At 33.5% G+C, this 18,921-nt stretch overlaps 2 protein-coding genes across 2 annotated transcripts in view; both read left to right on the top strand.

Annotated features, from left to right (window-relative positions):
• The window catches only part of LOC114300049 (uncharacterized), a 36,599-nt gene extending 33,589 nt beyond the window's left edge, over nt 1-3,010 (top strand). Inside the window, exon 2 of the mRNA XM_082897466.1 lies at nt 2,811-3,010. The gene's annotated coding sequence lies outside the window, so the exon portion shown is untranslated. The remainder of the gene's footprint in view (nt 1-2,810) is intronic.
• Nucleotides 3,011-15,377: 12,367 nt separating this feature from the next.
• On the top strand, nt 15,378-17,473 carry LOC145804048 (uncharacterized). The gene is made up of 2 exons (XM_082897467.1): nt 15,378-15,816; nt 17,273-17,473. Exon 1 carries the CDS (start codon nt 15,421-15,423, stop codon nt 15,766-15,768), a length of 348 nt encoding a protein of 115 aa, XP_082753593.1. The 5' UTR covers nt 15,378-15,420; the 3' UTR covers nt 15,769-15,816; nt 17,273-17,473.
• Nucleotides 17,474-18,921: the final 1,448 nt, after the last annotated feature.

An 18,921-nucleotide genomic window follows, 5' to 3' on the forward strand; every position in this document is an offset into this window, starting at 1 on the left:
TTTTAGGACTAAATGAAGGGCTTGGGTGTTTGTTTGAGCAGGGAGGAAATGACTTTGAGATATATGACTCAGAGAGAACAGTGGGTCACACAGGTCAGTTTATATTTTAGCTTCTTATTGCATTATTAAATACCATGGATTTTTTTATTTCCATGGCATCTAGAGAACCAAATGCATCATTAGTATAGTGTCATTGCAAAGAAAGCTCCAATCAGACTTGGATGATTGCAAAACAGAATGGATCCATTTTCGAAAATAAATATAATTGGTGATATTCTCATACAATGCTGTAATGATTTTTTACATAAAACAGAGTACTTGTTTTAAATGCTATGGAAAACAAAATGGAAAAAATGTTGCAACTTCAAAAGAAACAATTTCATTTGGATAATGCTATAAAACAACATATATATATATATATATATATATATACACATAATCCTCGTTTTAAATGATGCAATTGGGAGTTTCTAAACTCACCACACACCCATCATGTTCATCTCTACACCTATATCCACAATTTTTTCTTCGTAACATACAAGATATACAATGCATATAGTGAGTGTAGAGAGAAAATAAGCGAGTGTATTTAGAAGCTCCGATGAATTCTTTTCATAAATGCAGCCTCTGCTTCTCCAAAACCTGCTGCTGCTGGTGATAGTAACTGCAATGTATGCACCCCCCAAAAAAAAATGGAGTAAATTCCTTGAGTTTTTATTTATTTATTTATGGGTATCTAGAATTATGGTTCAACAGTAATAATATACATTCACAAAAAGATCGTACACAAGTTGTATTGAGATTTATCATTTTTAAATACTGTGCTCATTAGTGACCTCCTAATTACAATGTCATTGACACTGAGCTGCTATGGCATCTAATTGTTAACAGGGAAGTTACTTCCAAAAGGATTAAGATTAAGCATAAATGATTAATATTCCTATTTTGGTTTGCTGAATTAACTTTTTAGTTTATTCATATGCATCAGCGGTTTTTGGATTAATTTGTGTTTTTATTTTTCAGGTTAGAAATTTTTTGGAGAGATGCAAAATATGGTCCAAGAATTAAAGAATTTAGTTTTTTAAGTTTTTTCATTTTTTAATATATGTAAGAACAATTAATTTTTTTTTATTTAATTCCTTTGTATATATTTTTGAATATTTAATTTTCATTTATGAAATATATGACGTTATTCTATTCAATATGTGGTTATGATTCAAAATATAGTATATAGTGTGTATTACATTATTCAAATGTGCATACAAAAATAATATTGATTATTTTTCAAATATGTAGCACCTTTTTTTATCACAGATTTTATTAGTTATTAATCACACTTAAAATATGTGATCTAAATGTTATTAATCACACTTAAAAGATGTGATCTAAATGTTATTAATCACACTTAAAAGATGTGATGTAAATATTTTTAATCACACTTAAAAGGTGTGATCTAAATGTTATTAATCACACTTAAAAAGTGTGATTAAAAATGATCCTTTTTAATCACACTTCCAAAGATCACACTTAAAAGGTGTGATCAAAATATTTTTAATCACACTTAAAAGGTGTGATCTAAAGTTTTTAATCACACTTAAAAGGTGTGAACTAAAGTTTTTAATCACACTTAAAAGGTGTGATCTAAATATTTTTAACCACACTTAAAAGGTGTGATCTAAATATTTTTAATCACACTTAAAAGGTGTGATCTAAATGTTTTTAACCACACTTAAAAGGTGTGATCTAAATATTATTAATCACACTTAAAAGGTGTGATGAAAGCATTTTTTAATGACACTTAAAAAGTGTGATTAAAAATGACCATTTTTAATCACACTCCTAAAGACCACACTTTAATAAAACTTAAAAGGTGTGATTAAAAAACATACATCACACCAAAAAAGGGTGATCTTTATCTATATTTGTAGTAGTGCATGCTCCCTCCATTGCCATGGCAGTCTCCTCCCTCCGCCATCCTTCGTCCTTCGCAATGGTAGTCTCCTCCCTCCACCATCCTTCGTCCTTCACCGTCGCGCCCCTCCATCATCCTTCGTTCGCCCTCGCCCTCGCCGTCGCGCCCCTCCACCATCTGTCTCATCTCTCAGCTCAGCTTTCTTTCTCTCTCTCTCTCTCTCTCTCTCTCTCTCTCTTCGTCTACCATCTCTGTCTTAGGGCTAAACAAAACAAAACACAGAGCTGAGTAGAAAACAAGCGGGAATTTCAAATTTTGGGGAAAAATTAAAAAAAAAAACTAATGAAAACGACGCCGTTTCGGTAAGGGCGACAGGGAGGGCGACAGGAAAGAGCTACCATAATGTGGCAAGGATATTATTTTATTACATTTTGTTTATTTTGTAATGGAATGTGTTAATACATTATTGTTAATGAGAATGTGCGATGACACTCATTGATTTAACGGAAATGATATATCTTTTAAAAATGAAGTTCTAATACACTTATGCTGTGTTTGGTTTGGGGATTTGAGGAGGGATTTAGAAAGAGAAATGGAAAAAGAATGTGAAATGTGAATAAAACATACCTATATTTTACCTAGTTTCACACACCTTTTCACTTTTTCTTTCCAAATCCCTCTCCAAATCCCCCAACCAAACACAGCATTAGTGATAAAAAAAAAAAAACACAATCATCACTATTATTGTGGAGTCCACTCCCGTTACCATTAAAACTTTTTTATTAGAATTTTCAATCATTTTTCCTGATTTAATACAATAATAACGTATGAAATAATATTTAAAATGTGATGCAATAAACTGATTGGCATAGGTTTGCGTGTTGTTATTTCTTTGCAGGTGGGTTTGACTCTGAGGAGAGCTACAAATAAGAGGCCAATAGAGATTGGTGTGGTGGGAGGGAGAGAAATAAAATCTTGCTTTCAATATCTAATTGTGTTATGAGAGGTTATAAGTGTGGGTGTGAATGAATGTCTACAGATGATGATATATTATATATAAATTAAGAAAAATATTAATGAAATGTTTCTCTTCTGTTTTATGGTCATGAAGTGAAAAAGGAGTACTCTAATTCAAAGGTCTTGATGAATTCTTTGTAACCCAAGGCCTAATAGGTTGCATATAATGTGCAATCCTTAAGAGGTGGCACACCTTAATATTGTGTCTCAATCATAAATTTAGATAGCTATTTAGAAAGGAAATGGGAAAAGGTGGGGGAATTTTTTTTTTTTTTTGGATAACTTGGCACCCGGTTCTATGAATCAATTAATTTGGGAGCCTAATCTCACAATCTACAAGTGGAGGTCCATTTATAAGGTTGGGGTAGAGCCTGTATGAGCTAGTCTTAAGAAGTTGTTTGCAACTTGTGTTAAAAAATTGTTTACATTTAAGAAGTTTTGGACCTAAAACTATAGAGAGAGCACATTGAGACCTGGCCGAAGGCTATAGTGGGAGCACATTTGAGACCTAGAAGAGGTGTGACAACTCTCACCTTTGATTAGTGTTAAATTGTGATTAAGCATGATAAGTAATTGATTAAGATGAAATCCTGAATTGATTGCATGAGTGTGTTGTTTTAATTGCGTTTCTATCTGTTTGTCATTGAATGATCTGTTCATGTTTTGATTTCGAACTGCGGATTGAAAGCCTTATCAGCGACCGATTCAGAAATTGGTTAGTGTTATATGCTCATTAGGATTTATGGGATTTTATGGTAGGTTTGATTAAAATTCAATTTGGAATGATTAAATTAGAATAAACAATGTTAAACTAATTGAACCTAGGTAAATTACACTTGTGCCATTGAGTGGTTTAATTCAAGACCAACCCTTATTACACTTTACATATGTTTGATGCACCATTTTTCATATTCTAGACCAAACGTGAGAGAGAGGGATATGGAAGAAAAATTGAGTTCATTTAGATTTTGGCTTGAAATTAGAGGAATTGAAGGAGACTTAAGAAATTAGGCTTCTACACTTGGAGTTCAAGGCTTAAGGTAGGGAATTCTTTCTCTTAATTGTGAATTTAAGTTGTTTCTTGCATGGTTCATGGAAATATTGGAGATTAGAGTCAAGTTATAGCCTAAAGAGTTGAATTGAGAAGCAATGTATGCATGCATGTCCATATCATTGAGTTTTGAGATCATTTTCATGAGAATTTCCACATGCATGTCCACATTTTGGTTGTGCTCGTGAAATTCACCATGTTTTTTAGCTCAATCTTGTATTTGATCATGCTTTGGAGCATTGGAATTCATAAGGACTCATGCATGTTATGTTCTTGCATTGTTCTTCAAGTTTACATTACAAATTGTGTTCAATTGTCACACCTTTGGGCTTGATTTTATAAAATGATCTTTAAAACATGTTGTATTATGGGTTTCTAAGTTTTCCAGAAAATTAGCCCAGAAAAATCGAATTTGAAGCTTTAGAGGTTGAGTTTTGTGCTTAAGGATCAATTAGAAAATTCCAAATTTTTGATCCACGCTCGAGCGTAGGACTTCACGCTCGAGCGTACACTCTGAGTACATGCACTTTCGCTCGAGCGTCGAGCGTCACGCTCGAGCGTGAAATGCATATGCCTAGAAGTTCATGTGTTTTGCAGTCCGCTCAAGTTAGGTAATCTGTGCTCTAGCGAGGGTCTGAGTCTCACGCTCGATCACGGGTCGAGCGTCCATCGAGCGTGAAAAACGTGCAACCAGTACTTTTTCATAAGTTTACAGTCAGCTCGAGCGAGGGAAGTCATGCTCGAGCGGAGCCTCTTTGTCTGCATGTCCACTTGAGCGGGGAAAACCACGCTCGAGCGAGACCCCTGTTTTCAGCAAATTTTGGAAAGTGTTTTAAAGTATATCTTTGCATCCTCATCCCATCCTAGGCATTCCTAGGCCATCTTTAAGGCATCTTGATGATGATAATGTTATAGAACCACACCAAGCCATGTTAAGGGCTAAGTTGTTAATCCCAAGTGTGTAACTTAGTGTGTGTTCGTTCTGCAACTGTGTAGGGTTGGTACCGAGGACGCTGACTAGCCTATCTATAGCCCAGTAATCTGTGAGTAACAATGTTGTAAAGATACGTTCAATTATAATTATTTCTGAATGATTAATTGTACTGCTTTCTGAAATGACATTGTTTACTGAATGAATGTTGTCCTACTTGTCAACTATACTCGTGGCATCCATAGCAACTTACTGTTACTGTACTGTTACTGCTACTGTTACAAAGATTTCTGTCAGTTCCAATGTTTGGAACTACTACTGTTTACTGTTTTGATGGCCATCAACTGACTGTTCAATCTACTAAGACCTATTGTACTGTTTTGTTATTGGACGTACCACGTATGACTATTATGATTTCTAATGGCTGATATGGCATGAAATATGAGCCACTGATTGAATAACTGATTTACTGATGCAAATGATTGTTTTAATTAATGAAAGGACATTCATTCTTAACCCCTTTACACATTTGTTATTTACTGGGCTTTAGCTCACTATTTATATATGTATGTAGGTGGCCAGGCACCGGACCGAAGCTAGGAACATCCAGTTAAGCTCGGAGCATCCAGTTAAGCTCATGTTTTGTCCAGCCAACCGTTGTGCCTCACTTCGAGGTTCCAAGTCCGCTCAAGCTAAGGCTGTTTTGGGGTGTTCAAAATCACCTTTTTGCTCTGTTTTGTGCCGATTGAATAAGACTTGACTGTACAGTTATGGTGAAGGGATTGGGTCCCTAACCTATTGTTATGTATATGATATGTGTATATATGTTTTGGTTATGAATGTGGCTCTGTTCATAAAGTCTTTTTCCATTCAGATTTTCACAGCTCATTAGACACATTTTATTTACTATTTGGCTTCCGCCAGCCCCTTACTCTGTACTACTGTCATTACTGTTAAGCAGGCCTTTGGTTATCGCGGATTACTGGTCGGCTACGATGCTAAATCCTTAGGGGCGGGTTTGGGTCGTAATAAGAGGGCACACCGCCAACCCTTGGGATTGGTGGGGGAAAATGTTTCACTCACCATTTCTCTTTCTCCTTTTATATTCTTATCCAAATTTATGATTAATCGTAACGAAATTCATCATTTGAGAAATAATTGCATAACTTTTTGTTTTTGTTTTTGAATCTCATACCTCATCAAATTTATATAAGGAAAAAGAGAAAAGAGAAATAAAATTTAAATGTCTTCTATTCATTTTTGTTTTGCATGATTTTATTCGTAGGGAAGGGTAAAGAAGAAGGAAAATAAAAATGGCAAAGAAAATTTCAAGAGGAAAGGAAAAACAATGAGGAAAAAAAGAGAGAGAACAAGAAAAAGAAAAACGAAAAACGAAAAGAAAAACATTACCAAACCTCTTTTGTTAGGTTTTTATAATTGATAATTTTATTTAACAAAACTTTTTTTAGTTATAATTTTATTCGCTCTTATGTTTCAGTGAATATGTGAGTGTTTAGATGCGAATTTAACCCAAAATGTGCTTATACAGAGGAGTTTGTGATCTTGAGGCTTTCATATTTGTCACTTCACTGACTATGTACGAGGATTGAGTTTTTTGTTAGCGTTGTTTGACTGCTCGAGTGGTCATTTGTGAGCTTGAACGGTGAAATCCAGCATCTCTGCGAACTTTTGATAAACAAGTTTTATCACTCGAGCGGTGAAATGTGCTTTTGAGCGATCGACTTATATGTTTTGCACTGCCTTTACTCACACTGCTTGAGTGATGAAGTGTGCACTCGAGCAGTTTTCACGTTCTTATTTTCTATAAAGTGTGCCGTTCGCTATTTTTAGGGTTTAACCCGTCCAGACTTTGAAAGAGAAAGAACAACCAAAGTGTGATATATTGGAGAGTGTTGTAGAAGTGTTTCCTTGATAATTTGAAAGTGGTCAATAAATCAATAGGCTTCATATTGATATCATCAAGGGGTTTGTCTTTATTCTTTTATACACAAAGGGAGAGATGTTTTTCAGTGGATTCCGAGAAACTTGAGCCTGAAGCTTTGGTGGATTTCGAAGTGGCTCATCGTCATAGATTCGATATCGGCGTTGTAGATTTAATGTTGGGCAAAGTAGTTCCATGGTGAAGACGGTGTTGGAAGAGACACATCAGGTTTGGTTCAAATTAGGTGTGGATTCGATAGGTAATTGAAGGTAATCTTGTGTAATTCCTTTTTGTCTTCTTAGTATATTGTTTTGTGATTTTGGCCCGTAGTTTTTTTTTATTATATTTTTTTATCACAATTAGAGGTGCTCCAATTGTGTTTTTTTCACGTTAAATTGTTGTGTCAATTTGTCTTTGATTGTTTGATTATGATTGTTATTCATTGTTTAAAATTAAAACATAATCACAAATCAATATTTTAGGAATTTTGGATTTTTCATCTTTTTTTGGGACTTTAAAAATAGGAGGGAAATGAAAAAGAAATTGGGTGAAAATTAATTTTGATGGAAAAAAGAAGGAATAATTTTATAAATTTCAGAACTTTTTTTTGTTCATATATTCATCTTATTGCAAGAAAGTATTGTAGAGAATGTGATTCTACATGGAGTATGTTTTGCACAAGCATCGTGCGTTTAGGATCACTATATATATATAAGGGGTGATTTAGTGTAATTATATATTTTTTTAATATTTACTTTGAGAGATCGTGTAGTGTAACTCTATTTATTAGGTTGAAATAACTTAAATAAATTTAGAAAAATTGTTATCTTAAAAAGTGAGTGAGGTGTTTTTTATTTTTATTTTTTGATTGTTAATTTTTAACTGAAGTTAATAATAAATTGTACTAAATAGTTCCAATGAGCATGAGCATGGAGGATCCTTCTTTTATTGCAAGTATGAGCATGAATCTATGTAAATAATAGATAACCCTCCTGCATTTGCAATAATCTAAGTCATTTTATGTGCATTTCGACCAAATTTTTGAATCTTGTAGTTAATGATTGGACAAACCTCTAGTAGTTTCAAGGTTTAAGACATTCGGCTTTTGGGAGTTTCGAACTTACAATCTCTTAGGTGGGTAGCCCTTTGGGTGGTAAGCCCTATCACTAAGCCGAACCCCTTGGTTGGGAAGTGGGCCTATATGAGTCACCTAGATGGGCTGGGCTCAGTGGGGAGCCTTAGTCTATCAGTCAAATTATCAGAAGAGGCCTTGGGCCTAGTATTATTGTTCAACACCTGACAAGTTAGCCCATTTAATGTTAAAAGTCCAACGAAAGTCTGATCAACAGAGTTCGTAACTGGTATACTAGTCTAGTGTTGGTAGAGGCTTATGGGCTGGTCTAGATTGCCAAAAATTGAAATGTAGGGATTAATTTTATGAGGATTAAAGTGGAATTTTACTCAAATTAAAAAGATTAATGATTTAATCTACGTTTTATTTCACTCTCTCTCACATGCAAATTGGGGTAAAAATGATTGGTTGGGATCTCTCTTTTATGGTTTTCAAAAATTTGTTTTAGATTTGTTTTCGTTATTTTATTGGTGGGATTGTATTGACAAAAAATGTATTTCAAGGGGTAAGATAATTGTGTCAAAAAGAGTGAATGCGGAGAAAAAGAAGTTTGTACCCAAAAAAAAAAAAAAAAAAAAAACCTTACATTGGTACATTGAAGTCGAATTGCTAAAAAATACTATCGCATGCCGTTATAGCTATTTTATATTAGGGATGTTCTTATATGATAAAATTTAGATCATCTGTGACTAACTTATGAAGTTAATTATAAAATGTATTTTATATGTTTAACGAATTTTAAAAACAGAAATGAGACTGTGTTTTGTTTTAATTTTTTGGATTTAATTTTTAAAAATTGAGGTTTTTTGTATTTTTTTTTTGTTTTAAGTTAATATTTTTAAAATTTTAAGCAATTTTTTAATTTTTTTTTAAATACACCTTACTAAGATGTATCTAAAAAGTAAAAGATTTGTGAAAAAATATTTTAAAAAAGGGTGAAACACCAATAAATTATAAATGGTGACCTTATGAACTGTTTGGTCATCATTTTTTTTTTCTTATATATCCAAAAATCTCATTCTAGTGTGAATTACATAAATAACCAAAATGTGAATTTTTTTATAATGTTGAAATTACTAAACGTAACATTTAAAAAAAATTCACTAGTATACTTTTTTTTCTTCAAACGTATCACTGCAATGTAACACTCTAAAAATGTAATACTCCAATATAACACACTAAATAAAATTTTAGTGTACTTTTTTAAAACGTAACACTTCAATCAATGTAACACACAAAAACTTCCAACCCAAACGTAACACTCCAATGTAACACACTAAAAAACTCCTTAGTGCACTTTTTCCGAACGTAACACTTCAATCAATGTAACACTAACACAATGCTCTCACGAGCCATGTGTCAAATTCTTAGAGACATAATAACCTTGTCGGCCTTGACCTTTTCATTATTATGCTGCAACGTTTACGCTTAGTGGTAAATATTATTCAAAAAACGTTAGCCTAACTAAGGAATCATACAAAAAAGCCCTTCCTCATGTCTCACACTCAAGTGTGGAAATAGTAAGTGTCCAGACTTAGACAAGTTGGCAATGCTAATAGATTTTGCAGCCACTAAGTGCTAATCTTTTCACTTAGTGTTAATAGATTTTGCAGCTTCTAAGTGCTAATTTTTTCACTTAGTGTTAATAGATTTTGTAGCTTCTAAGCGCTAATCTTTTCACTTAGTGGCTAATTTATTTAAGCTCGCATTTCTTGGATGACGTGACTCTTGAATGTTACTTCATCCAATGATGTAATATTATTTACAAGTCAAATTACAAAGTCAATCCGCGCAGCTCAATAGTCAAGATCATATACAGATCTATTGAGGGCTTATTAATTTCATAACTCCAAAACTCGCTAACCAAAACTACGTAGCGTGCCGCTAACCATAGCGCACACATTAGTTTTTATTATGCCAAACAAGGCAACAAAACCACAACGACTTTGAGTCATGTTTCCTTACTTTGGCTCAATTAATGTTTGACCTAAAGTCTCCAAGACTTTTGCTCATCTAAAGAATGGGATTATATTGTTCACATTTGAACATCTTTACTAAGTCTAGGTCAACCAATTAACTTCTATAAGCTAAGTCAATTTAGAGAGAAATTCGCATTGGGATTAATTTGATTAACATAATATAATTTTGCCACAAAAATCTAAATTAAATAATGACAATATTACACAAGTCGCAAGATCGAAAATTCACTATGCTCGTAATCATCTCTTGCGCCACAGGTGACAATTATCCAAAATTTAATTTAATTTATGCACAAAATATTGGTTTTCAGGAGTTAATCTACAAAGATTTTTCTCAAACGAATAACCTCCCACTGACTATGGCATGTCTAAAAGAACGATAAAAAATTCTAATTCCATACAATAGCATCATAATATAGATTCACAACCAACTCATGCTATGCCACAATTAATAATGGAATTTAAACAAATAACAATTAATCATGCTATTCTAATTACAACATTTTAGAAACTCTAGGCAAAAAATAACAATATGCTGTATTTTATATAACAGAAACTATATCACTTCTGAAATTTTCTAGAATTTTAAATAACTAATAAACACACATAAAATTAGAAATAAATATTCCAGAATCTAATAAAATGCTATAACTATACCAGTAAATAGTAAACTACAACAGTAGTCTACAATAAAAAAATTCAGCCCTAGAAACTTAATCATGCAGCACCAGATGCATTTTAAACCAGAAATAATGAATTATTATTTTAGGAAAAATATTTTTTATTTTTATAAAATTTTCAAAATTTTACAGAAGATAAAAAATTTAATTTTGAGTCTAACGGTACCAACTACGCTTAAAACAAAGCTATAACGAATTAATTATGACCATTTAACGTGATTCAGAATTTAAACCAGAACAAATAGAGCCTTATGCATCAGCAGCCAAGCCGGCGGAGTAAAACGGCGCGGCTCAGCGCACGGCGCGCGCGTGGATAGCGCCGCTGATGCACGCGTGATGGCACGTGGAAGCGCGTCGGAAGCGCGTCTGGCGCGTGGAAGCGGCTCACGGCGTCAGGTGGCACGTGCGGACCACGTGCCGCCTTCCAGAGTGTTTTCTGGTCCAATTTCGGTACTGGCAGACTCCATTTTCCAAAATAAAATCATTTATGGTATTAAAAATGACATTAATGAACATAAAAATAGGATTTTTTATGCTCTTAATCTAATGAGAGTTGGCATTTTCCTCCTTTATAAACATTCATGTATATAATGTGTACACACACACACACACACACATATATATATATATATATATATATATATATAAAATATACACATGATTAGAAAAAACACGAAAATACCCATTCATGCTCTGATACCAATGTAAATTTAAGGTAAACGCAGCGGATGAAAAATTATGGTCATACCTTTTCTGCAGAGTTTGAATTGAAAGATCTCGTGGGTAAATCACGTGCTTCCTGAATCTGATCAATCAACCCAGCAATGGAGTGATATTACAGAATGAATATCACCACACAAGTCACAGTGTAAAATGGCTCTTGATCATTGTATTTTGGGAGATAGTGAGTATATGGGAAAAACATACGACATACGTTGTTTTTCTCTTAATCACCCATATCCATATCATATCAGATATATAGGATAATATCTCATCTATCCATATCAGTTGATATGATAGACATGGATATCCTGAGTGGTTATCCAAATAAGTTTTGAATTCAAATTCAAACTTACATGGATAAGGTTCAAAAGGTTCAAAGGGTAATGCCATATGGGCGCCAAATTTCTAACAGTTGAACTATTAGAAAATGGTAAATTCAATGATTTTGTGGTTGTTGATCTTTGTTTAGTGCAATAGATTCTTGAATATTGAATGAGAAATGCTATATATTTTTGCACCCTTTTGTATCATCCCCTTATATTAATATTCAACCATTGTTCCTTGTTTAGAAGTAATTTTTTAAGGAAATCAAATTATGTACCTGTGATATTAAACAATTAAAATAAAAGAAGTGGTGATTGCAGTCCCCTTCTTGAATTTATATATCTGTACGTATAGAAACTCTTTATTATACAATTTAATTTATGTTCTTAGTTTGGGTCCAATATGCACGATACATTATACAATTAATAGCATAATAGAATAAATGAGATCCTATTGAAAAATGTAGATTGATTGAATTACCATTTAAAGAAGAGATTTCACAAAAGCTAAAACAGTCTTTGCAACAAAACAGAAACAAATAGACTGAAATGAAAAAATAAGAGGGGAAAAATGAGAGAAAAAATAAAATGTGTTGGAATTGTTACACCTAATTTCTAGGAAATATTGGGGTAATTTTCTCGTAAATTATGAGTTAGTTTTTAAAGAAAAGGAAGTATAAGATTTGGGATGAACTAAATGTAGATATTGGTGTGTCATTGTTGTTTTTTTGTTGTTCCATTGTTCTTGTCTAGATATTAACATTGGTGAAGAAGGTTAATTTGATTTCACCTTTATAATATGTTGTTATTTCAGGTTAAAAAATGTCAACATCAAATGCATCTATGAGTGACACTAGTGAAATTCAGTTTAGAAACCGAAAATGTCATTGCGGGATAAGAGCAGCATTCAGGATTTCAAAATCAAAGGAAAATCCAGGGATGGTATACTTTGCTTGCCCTTCCAACAACACCAATGGATGCGGCTTCTTTGAGTGGTGGATGCCTTTACAAAAGCAGCGTGAATGGTTGAAGATGGCAAGGGAGGAAAGCGATGAAAATTGTAATATCAAGCCTTTAGTCAACGAACTAATTGCATCCAATGATGAGCTGAAAGAGATGGTTACAGAGTTTAGGAAGGAAAGGAAACAAATGGTTGTAGAGATTAGACAACTTCGGGAAAAGTTGCACTACGCCATTGTAATAGTATTGATAGGATTTGCACTTCTTCTTTACTTGTTTAAATATTAAGTGTAAAATTGTGGGCTTGAAATGCACAATGTGGTAATGTTGGTTGTGTAATGTTGTTGTAATGTTGATTGTTGTAATGTTGTTGTAATGTTAAGTGTAATGTTGACTTGAAGTGTAAGATTGTGTAATGCTGTTGTAATGTTGATTGTGTAAATATTAAGTGTAATGTTGATTGTGGACTAAATATCAAGAATTAATGTTGATTGTTGTAATGTTGATTGAAATGCACAGGTCATGCCTTTGTATCAACCCTTTGCTTTGTTTGTTAATAGGTCATGCCTTTGCTTTGATTGTCAACAAAGAATGGTTGCTTTGTTTGAAATAATGGTTGCTTTGGTTGCTTTGTTTGTCAATCAGCACCATTTGAGCAACATTTCAGAGCAACATGTCAACAAAATTTCCAGCAACATTTGAACCAAAATTTCATGAATTTTTTTTTGCAAAATTCCAGCGACATTCAGCAACATTATTAGCATTATTTCAGCATCATTTGAACCCAAATTTCAGCAACATTTCAAGCAAAGTTTCAGCAAATTTTGAGCAATAGTTTCAGCAACATTTTAACACAAATTTCATCAAATTTTCAGCAACATTTCATCAAAATTTCAGCATTATTTCAGCAACATTTGAACCCAAATTTCAGCAACATTTCAAGCAAAGTTTCAGCAAATTTTGAGCAACAGTTTCAGCAACATTTGAACAAAAATTTCAGCAAAAATTGAGCAACATTTCATCAAATTTTCAGCAACATTTCATCAACTGTTCAGCAACATTTGAACCCAAATTTTAACAACATTTCAAGCAAAGTTTCAGCAAATTTTGAGCAACAGTTTCAACAACATTTGAACAAAAATTTTAGCAAAAATTGAGCAGCATTTCATCAAACTTTCAGCAACATTTCATCAACTGTTCAGCAACATTTGAATCCAAATTTTAACAACATTTCAAGCAAAGTTTCAGCAAATTTTGAGCAACAGTTTCAACAACATTTGAACAAAAATTTTAGCAAAAAATGAGCAACATTTCATCAAATTTTCAGCAACATTTCATCAACTGTTCAGCAACATTTCAGCATTATTTCAGCAACATTTGTACCCAAATTTCAGCAACATTTCAAGCAAAGTTTCAGCAAATTTTGAGCAATAGTTTCAGCAACATTCGAACAAAAAATTCAGAAAAATTTCAACAACATTTCATGAAAGTTTTCAATATTACATATCCAACAAAAAAAATCAACGCTAAGATATTGATGCGTGATCCACATGCCCATGCCAACAACCACGCCCACGCCCACGCCCACGACCACGACCACGACCACGACCACGACCATATAGTACCTAAAAAAAAGAGAAAATAATATTACATTAAAGGAACCATAAAATAAAATGGAACTTTAAATGAATGAATGACAAAATAAAAGAGAAAAGGTGAAAAATAAATTACTTCACTACATGCGGGACTATTTGAGGCTTGCGAGTCATAACCGCTTGCATTGTTAAGCAATGCTTGATAGGTTCCATGGACAGAATACATAGATGGCATTGAAATAGGCATATTGTGACGAAGAAAACTTGGCTGCAACAATAACAAATACATATCAATTTAAAATGATAATAGTCACCTACAAATAGATAATAAAACTTCTTATCAAAATAACTTACATCATAGGTGGGATACATAAATTGAGACGAAGAAGCTCTAACTTGAGGAACACTCGGCGAGAATGGAGGAAGTTGAGGAGCACTTGAAAATAAAGGAGCCGACTGAACCTGTTCTAAACATATGTTGATTGAAATTTTGAATTTAACTACTTAATAGATCTATACAAAAAAAAAAAAGGGATTATTTTTCATTTCATCTAGGAAATACCTAAACTATCTATAAATCTATATAATATATATATAATCATATACCTGTTCTAAATAATCAAATTCTCCCGGAATTGTTCTAAATATATATATATATATATATATAATGTATAATGTATATATATTATCACAAGGATTGTTCTATAATCAAAATTTTCATGTAACAATCAAATTCTCACTGTATAATGTATATATATATATATATATATATATATATATATATATATATATATATATAAAATATAATCACAGGGATTGTATGTTCTAAATATCTATATTTTCTTCATTCGGTTGGAGCAGGGGGTCGGCGGCAGGACAGTGGCGACGACAAGGCGACGGCGACAGCGGGGCGACGGGATGCAGGAAGTAGCGGCCTCTCTATCTCTTCTTCGCTCTCTCGTTCTTCGTTTTCTTCTTCCCGCCGTCTGTATAGTTGAGCCATATGGAGAGAATTTTGAACTGACTGATTTTTTTTTTTTTTTTCAAATTACTCACCAAAACGATGTCGTTTTGGTGAGTTTTATTTTTAGCCGTTGGATTAAACACTTTAAGAGATCACTGCAGGGATTTACTCATCCTTACGCCAATTTCCCATCCATTTAAAGAGAGTGAAAATGGCCGGAATCATACACAAGATAGGAGAGACCCCCCACATAGGAGGCCAAAAGGAAGGCGAGAAACAACACAAGGAAGGTGAGCACAAGGGAGAGTACCAAGGCGATATGCACAAATCGGAACACTACGAAGGAGGAAAGCACAAATCTGAAGGAGAGAAGCACAAATCGGAGCACCATGGAGATGAGCACAAGGGAGGAGGGTTCATGAGCAAGATCCATGGTGATGGTGATCATGATGATCACGAGGAGAAAGGTGAGCAAAAGAAGAAGAAGGAGAAGAAGAAGAAGCACGAGGATGGACACAAACACCATGGTCATGACAGCAGCGACAGTGATAGCGATTAATTAGATCGCTCGCTCACTTTATACCTCTTCCCCTACACTACTTCGAAGGTAATATATATATATATATATATATGCATATTGGTTAGATTTGATGTGAATTTGTATTGTATGTATATATTTGTAGATTTAGAAATGTTGTTTGGATACAAAACGAGTAAAAATGAATGTGTAACATTTGACGATATGATCTTGCTTGCTTTGTTGTGGGTTTTTATTGAACGTTTTGGTGGACGCAGTAGTGTGAGTCATTTAAATCGTAGCTATTTACTCGGACCTGTGGAGGGTGCTATCACAGCATCCTGATCTGACTAGTAATTGTATCGAGTTTATTTTGATGATAAAAAAATAAACAACAATGCTAGGTAGCTCAAAATTTTGTGGCTCAAATGGCTCAAATCCCTCAAAACGACGTCGTTTTGAGTGTAAATGAGTGTAAAACGACGTCGTTTTGAGGGATTTGAGCCATTTGAGCCACAAAATTTTGAGCTACCAAACATTTTCCAAAAATAAAATAATCCACCTGAGCTTCATAATCGGATCATATATATTTTATTTTTTTATTGGCAATTTTTTTTTTAAAAATATTTTTTATTGAGAACAAAAAGAAAGTTACAAAGAAAGTCACAGCACACAGCAGGCTCCTCAGTTCCTACTATATATATATATATATATATATCAATAGTTTTGAAAATAAAATTTAATGATAAATGCCATTTATTATTATTATTATTATTTTGTTTTTGTTTTTGTGATCTTCTATACCTCTCATATTCGACCCTAAAAGGATAGGAATTTGTAAAATTTGTCCCGTGATTGTGGCGCCCTTTAACCTTTTTAATATTAAAAAAAAAAAAGAAAATGTCAACCCAACCATCCACTTTTTATATGAAATTTTTTATAATAAATACTCTTTATTATAGGATCCTGTTATGAAATTTATTTGATTGTAAATTATTTTGATGTTAGCTATAATTTTATTATTTATTTATGGTGATTGTAATGTATCTATTTTAATTATTATTTTAGTTATAATTAAAAATATATGTGATATTTGATTAGAATCATTATTTATTTTTTAATTATAATCGAAAATAATTTAATTAAATGTCATAACTATGGGTACACAGGATGTATACAGTAACATGATCATAATGTGGCAAGGATATTATTTTATTACATTTTGGGGGTAATTTGGGAAGATTAGTTTCTTAGCACTTTTATTTATTTATTTATTTATTTATTATTATTATTTTAATTTTTTAACTTTTTCGGGTTATATCAACTCTTTATTTATTTATTTTTTTAAAATAAGTTAAAAATTAAAAAAAAAAGCTAAATACCACTTTATGTATTATGTAATGTAATGTGTTACTACTTTATTGTTAATGAGAATATGTGATGACACTCATTTATTTAGAATAATAACGTATGAGATAATATATAAAATGTGATGCAATGAACCGATTGGCATAGCATTGGTTTGTGCGTTATTATTTCTTTGCAGGTGGGTTTGACTCTGAGGAGGGCTACAAATGAGAGGGCAATAGAGATTGGTGTGGTGGGAGGGAGAGAAATAAAATCTTGCTTTCAATATCTAATAGCGTTTTGAGATGTTATCAGTATGGCTGTGAATGTAATGTCTACAGATGATGATATGTTATATATAAATTACGAAAAATATTAATAAAATGTTTCTCTTCTGTTTTATGGTGATGAAGTGAAGAAGGAATACTCTAATTCAATGGTCCTGATAAATTCTTTGTAATCTAAGGCCTAATAATTAGGTTGCATATGATGTGCAATCCTTAAGAGTTGCACACCTCAATGTTGTGATTGAATCATGAATTTGAATAGCTATTTAGAAAGGAAATGGGAAGATGGTGGGGGAAAAGGTTTTTTGTTTTGATAACTCGGCACCCGGTCCTATGAGCCGATTAATTTGGGAGTCTAATCTCAGAATTTATTTGCAGGGGTCCATTTATAAAGGCGGGGTAGAACTTGTATAAACTAGTCTTAAGAAATTGTTTGCAACTTGTGCTAAGAAATTGTTTACATTTAAAAAGTTTTGGACCTAAGACTATGAAGGGAGCACATATGAGGTTTAGAGGTGTGTTTGGACCTAAGACTATGAAGGGAGCACATCTAAGATTTAGAGGAAGCACACCATCAACCCTTGACATTGGTAGGGAAAAGTAGGGATGGCAATTTAAACCTAGCCCGACGGGGACTCGACCCCCCGACCCCGATTAGAATGATTTTTCCCCAAAAAATATCCCCGACGGGCCGAGGATGGTATTCAAAAATAAATCCTCGATAATTTTCGGACCGGGGACGGTGATTTGTTTTTCAGCCCCGGCCCCGTTTTCCCTTGAGTTGAAATTACATATATACCCCCTATATCTATTCATATATATATATATATACCTAACCCTATATCCACCGAATTTGTGAGAGAGAGAGAGAGAGAGAGAGAGAGAGAGAGAGAGAGAGAGCAAAGGGAGGCAGCGACGTCGCCTTCTCCTCAGCGACCGTCGCCTCCGCAGCGACCATCGCCTTCTCATCCGCGCCACCATAGCGACCATCTCTGTCGCCTCCTCCACCTCTTTTTTCTCCATCACGGTAGATCTCTCTCTCTCTCTCTCTCTCTCTTTTTCTCTGTACTCAGATCTGTGTGTATGTGTGTGATATTGATGATTTTGATGTTGTTTGATGATAATGTTGTTGTTGTTGCTCAGATCTCTCTTTCTACTTAGATCTCTCTGTGTGTGATGTTGTTGATGATGATGTAGCTTAGATTTATTTTTTTTTTATTTTTTGGTCCGGGGAATTTTCGGGGTCGGGGAAACTCGATCCCTGTTAGGGAGCGGGATGGGGACGGTGATAGGTTCCCCGTTGGGGATCGAGGACGGGGACGGGGCTGAGAAGTTTTCATCATCGGGGATCGGGGACGGGGAGTGTGTTCCCCGGCCCGTTGCCATCCCTAGGGAAAAGGTTTCACCGACCACTTCTCTTTCTCTTTCTATATTTTTATCCAAATTTATGATTAATTGTAACAAAATTCATCATTTGAGAAATAGTGCCCATTGCATAAATTTGTTTTTGTTTTTGTTTTTTTTTTTGTTTTGTTTTGAATCTCATATCTCATCAAATTTA

The sequence above is a fragment of the Camellia sinensis genome, chromosome 12 (assembly GCF_055761805.1).
Source record: "Camellia sinensis isolate YWXY chromosome 12, ASM5576180v1, whole genome shotgun sequence".
NCBI lineage: Eukaryota > Viridiplantae > Streptophyta > Magnoliopsida > Ericales > Theaceae > Camellia > Camellia sinensis.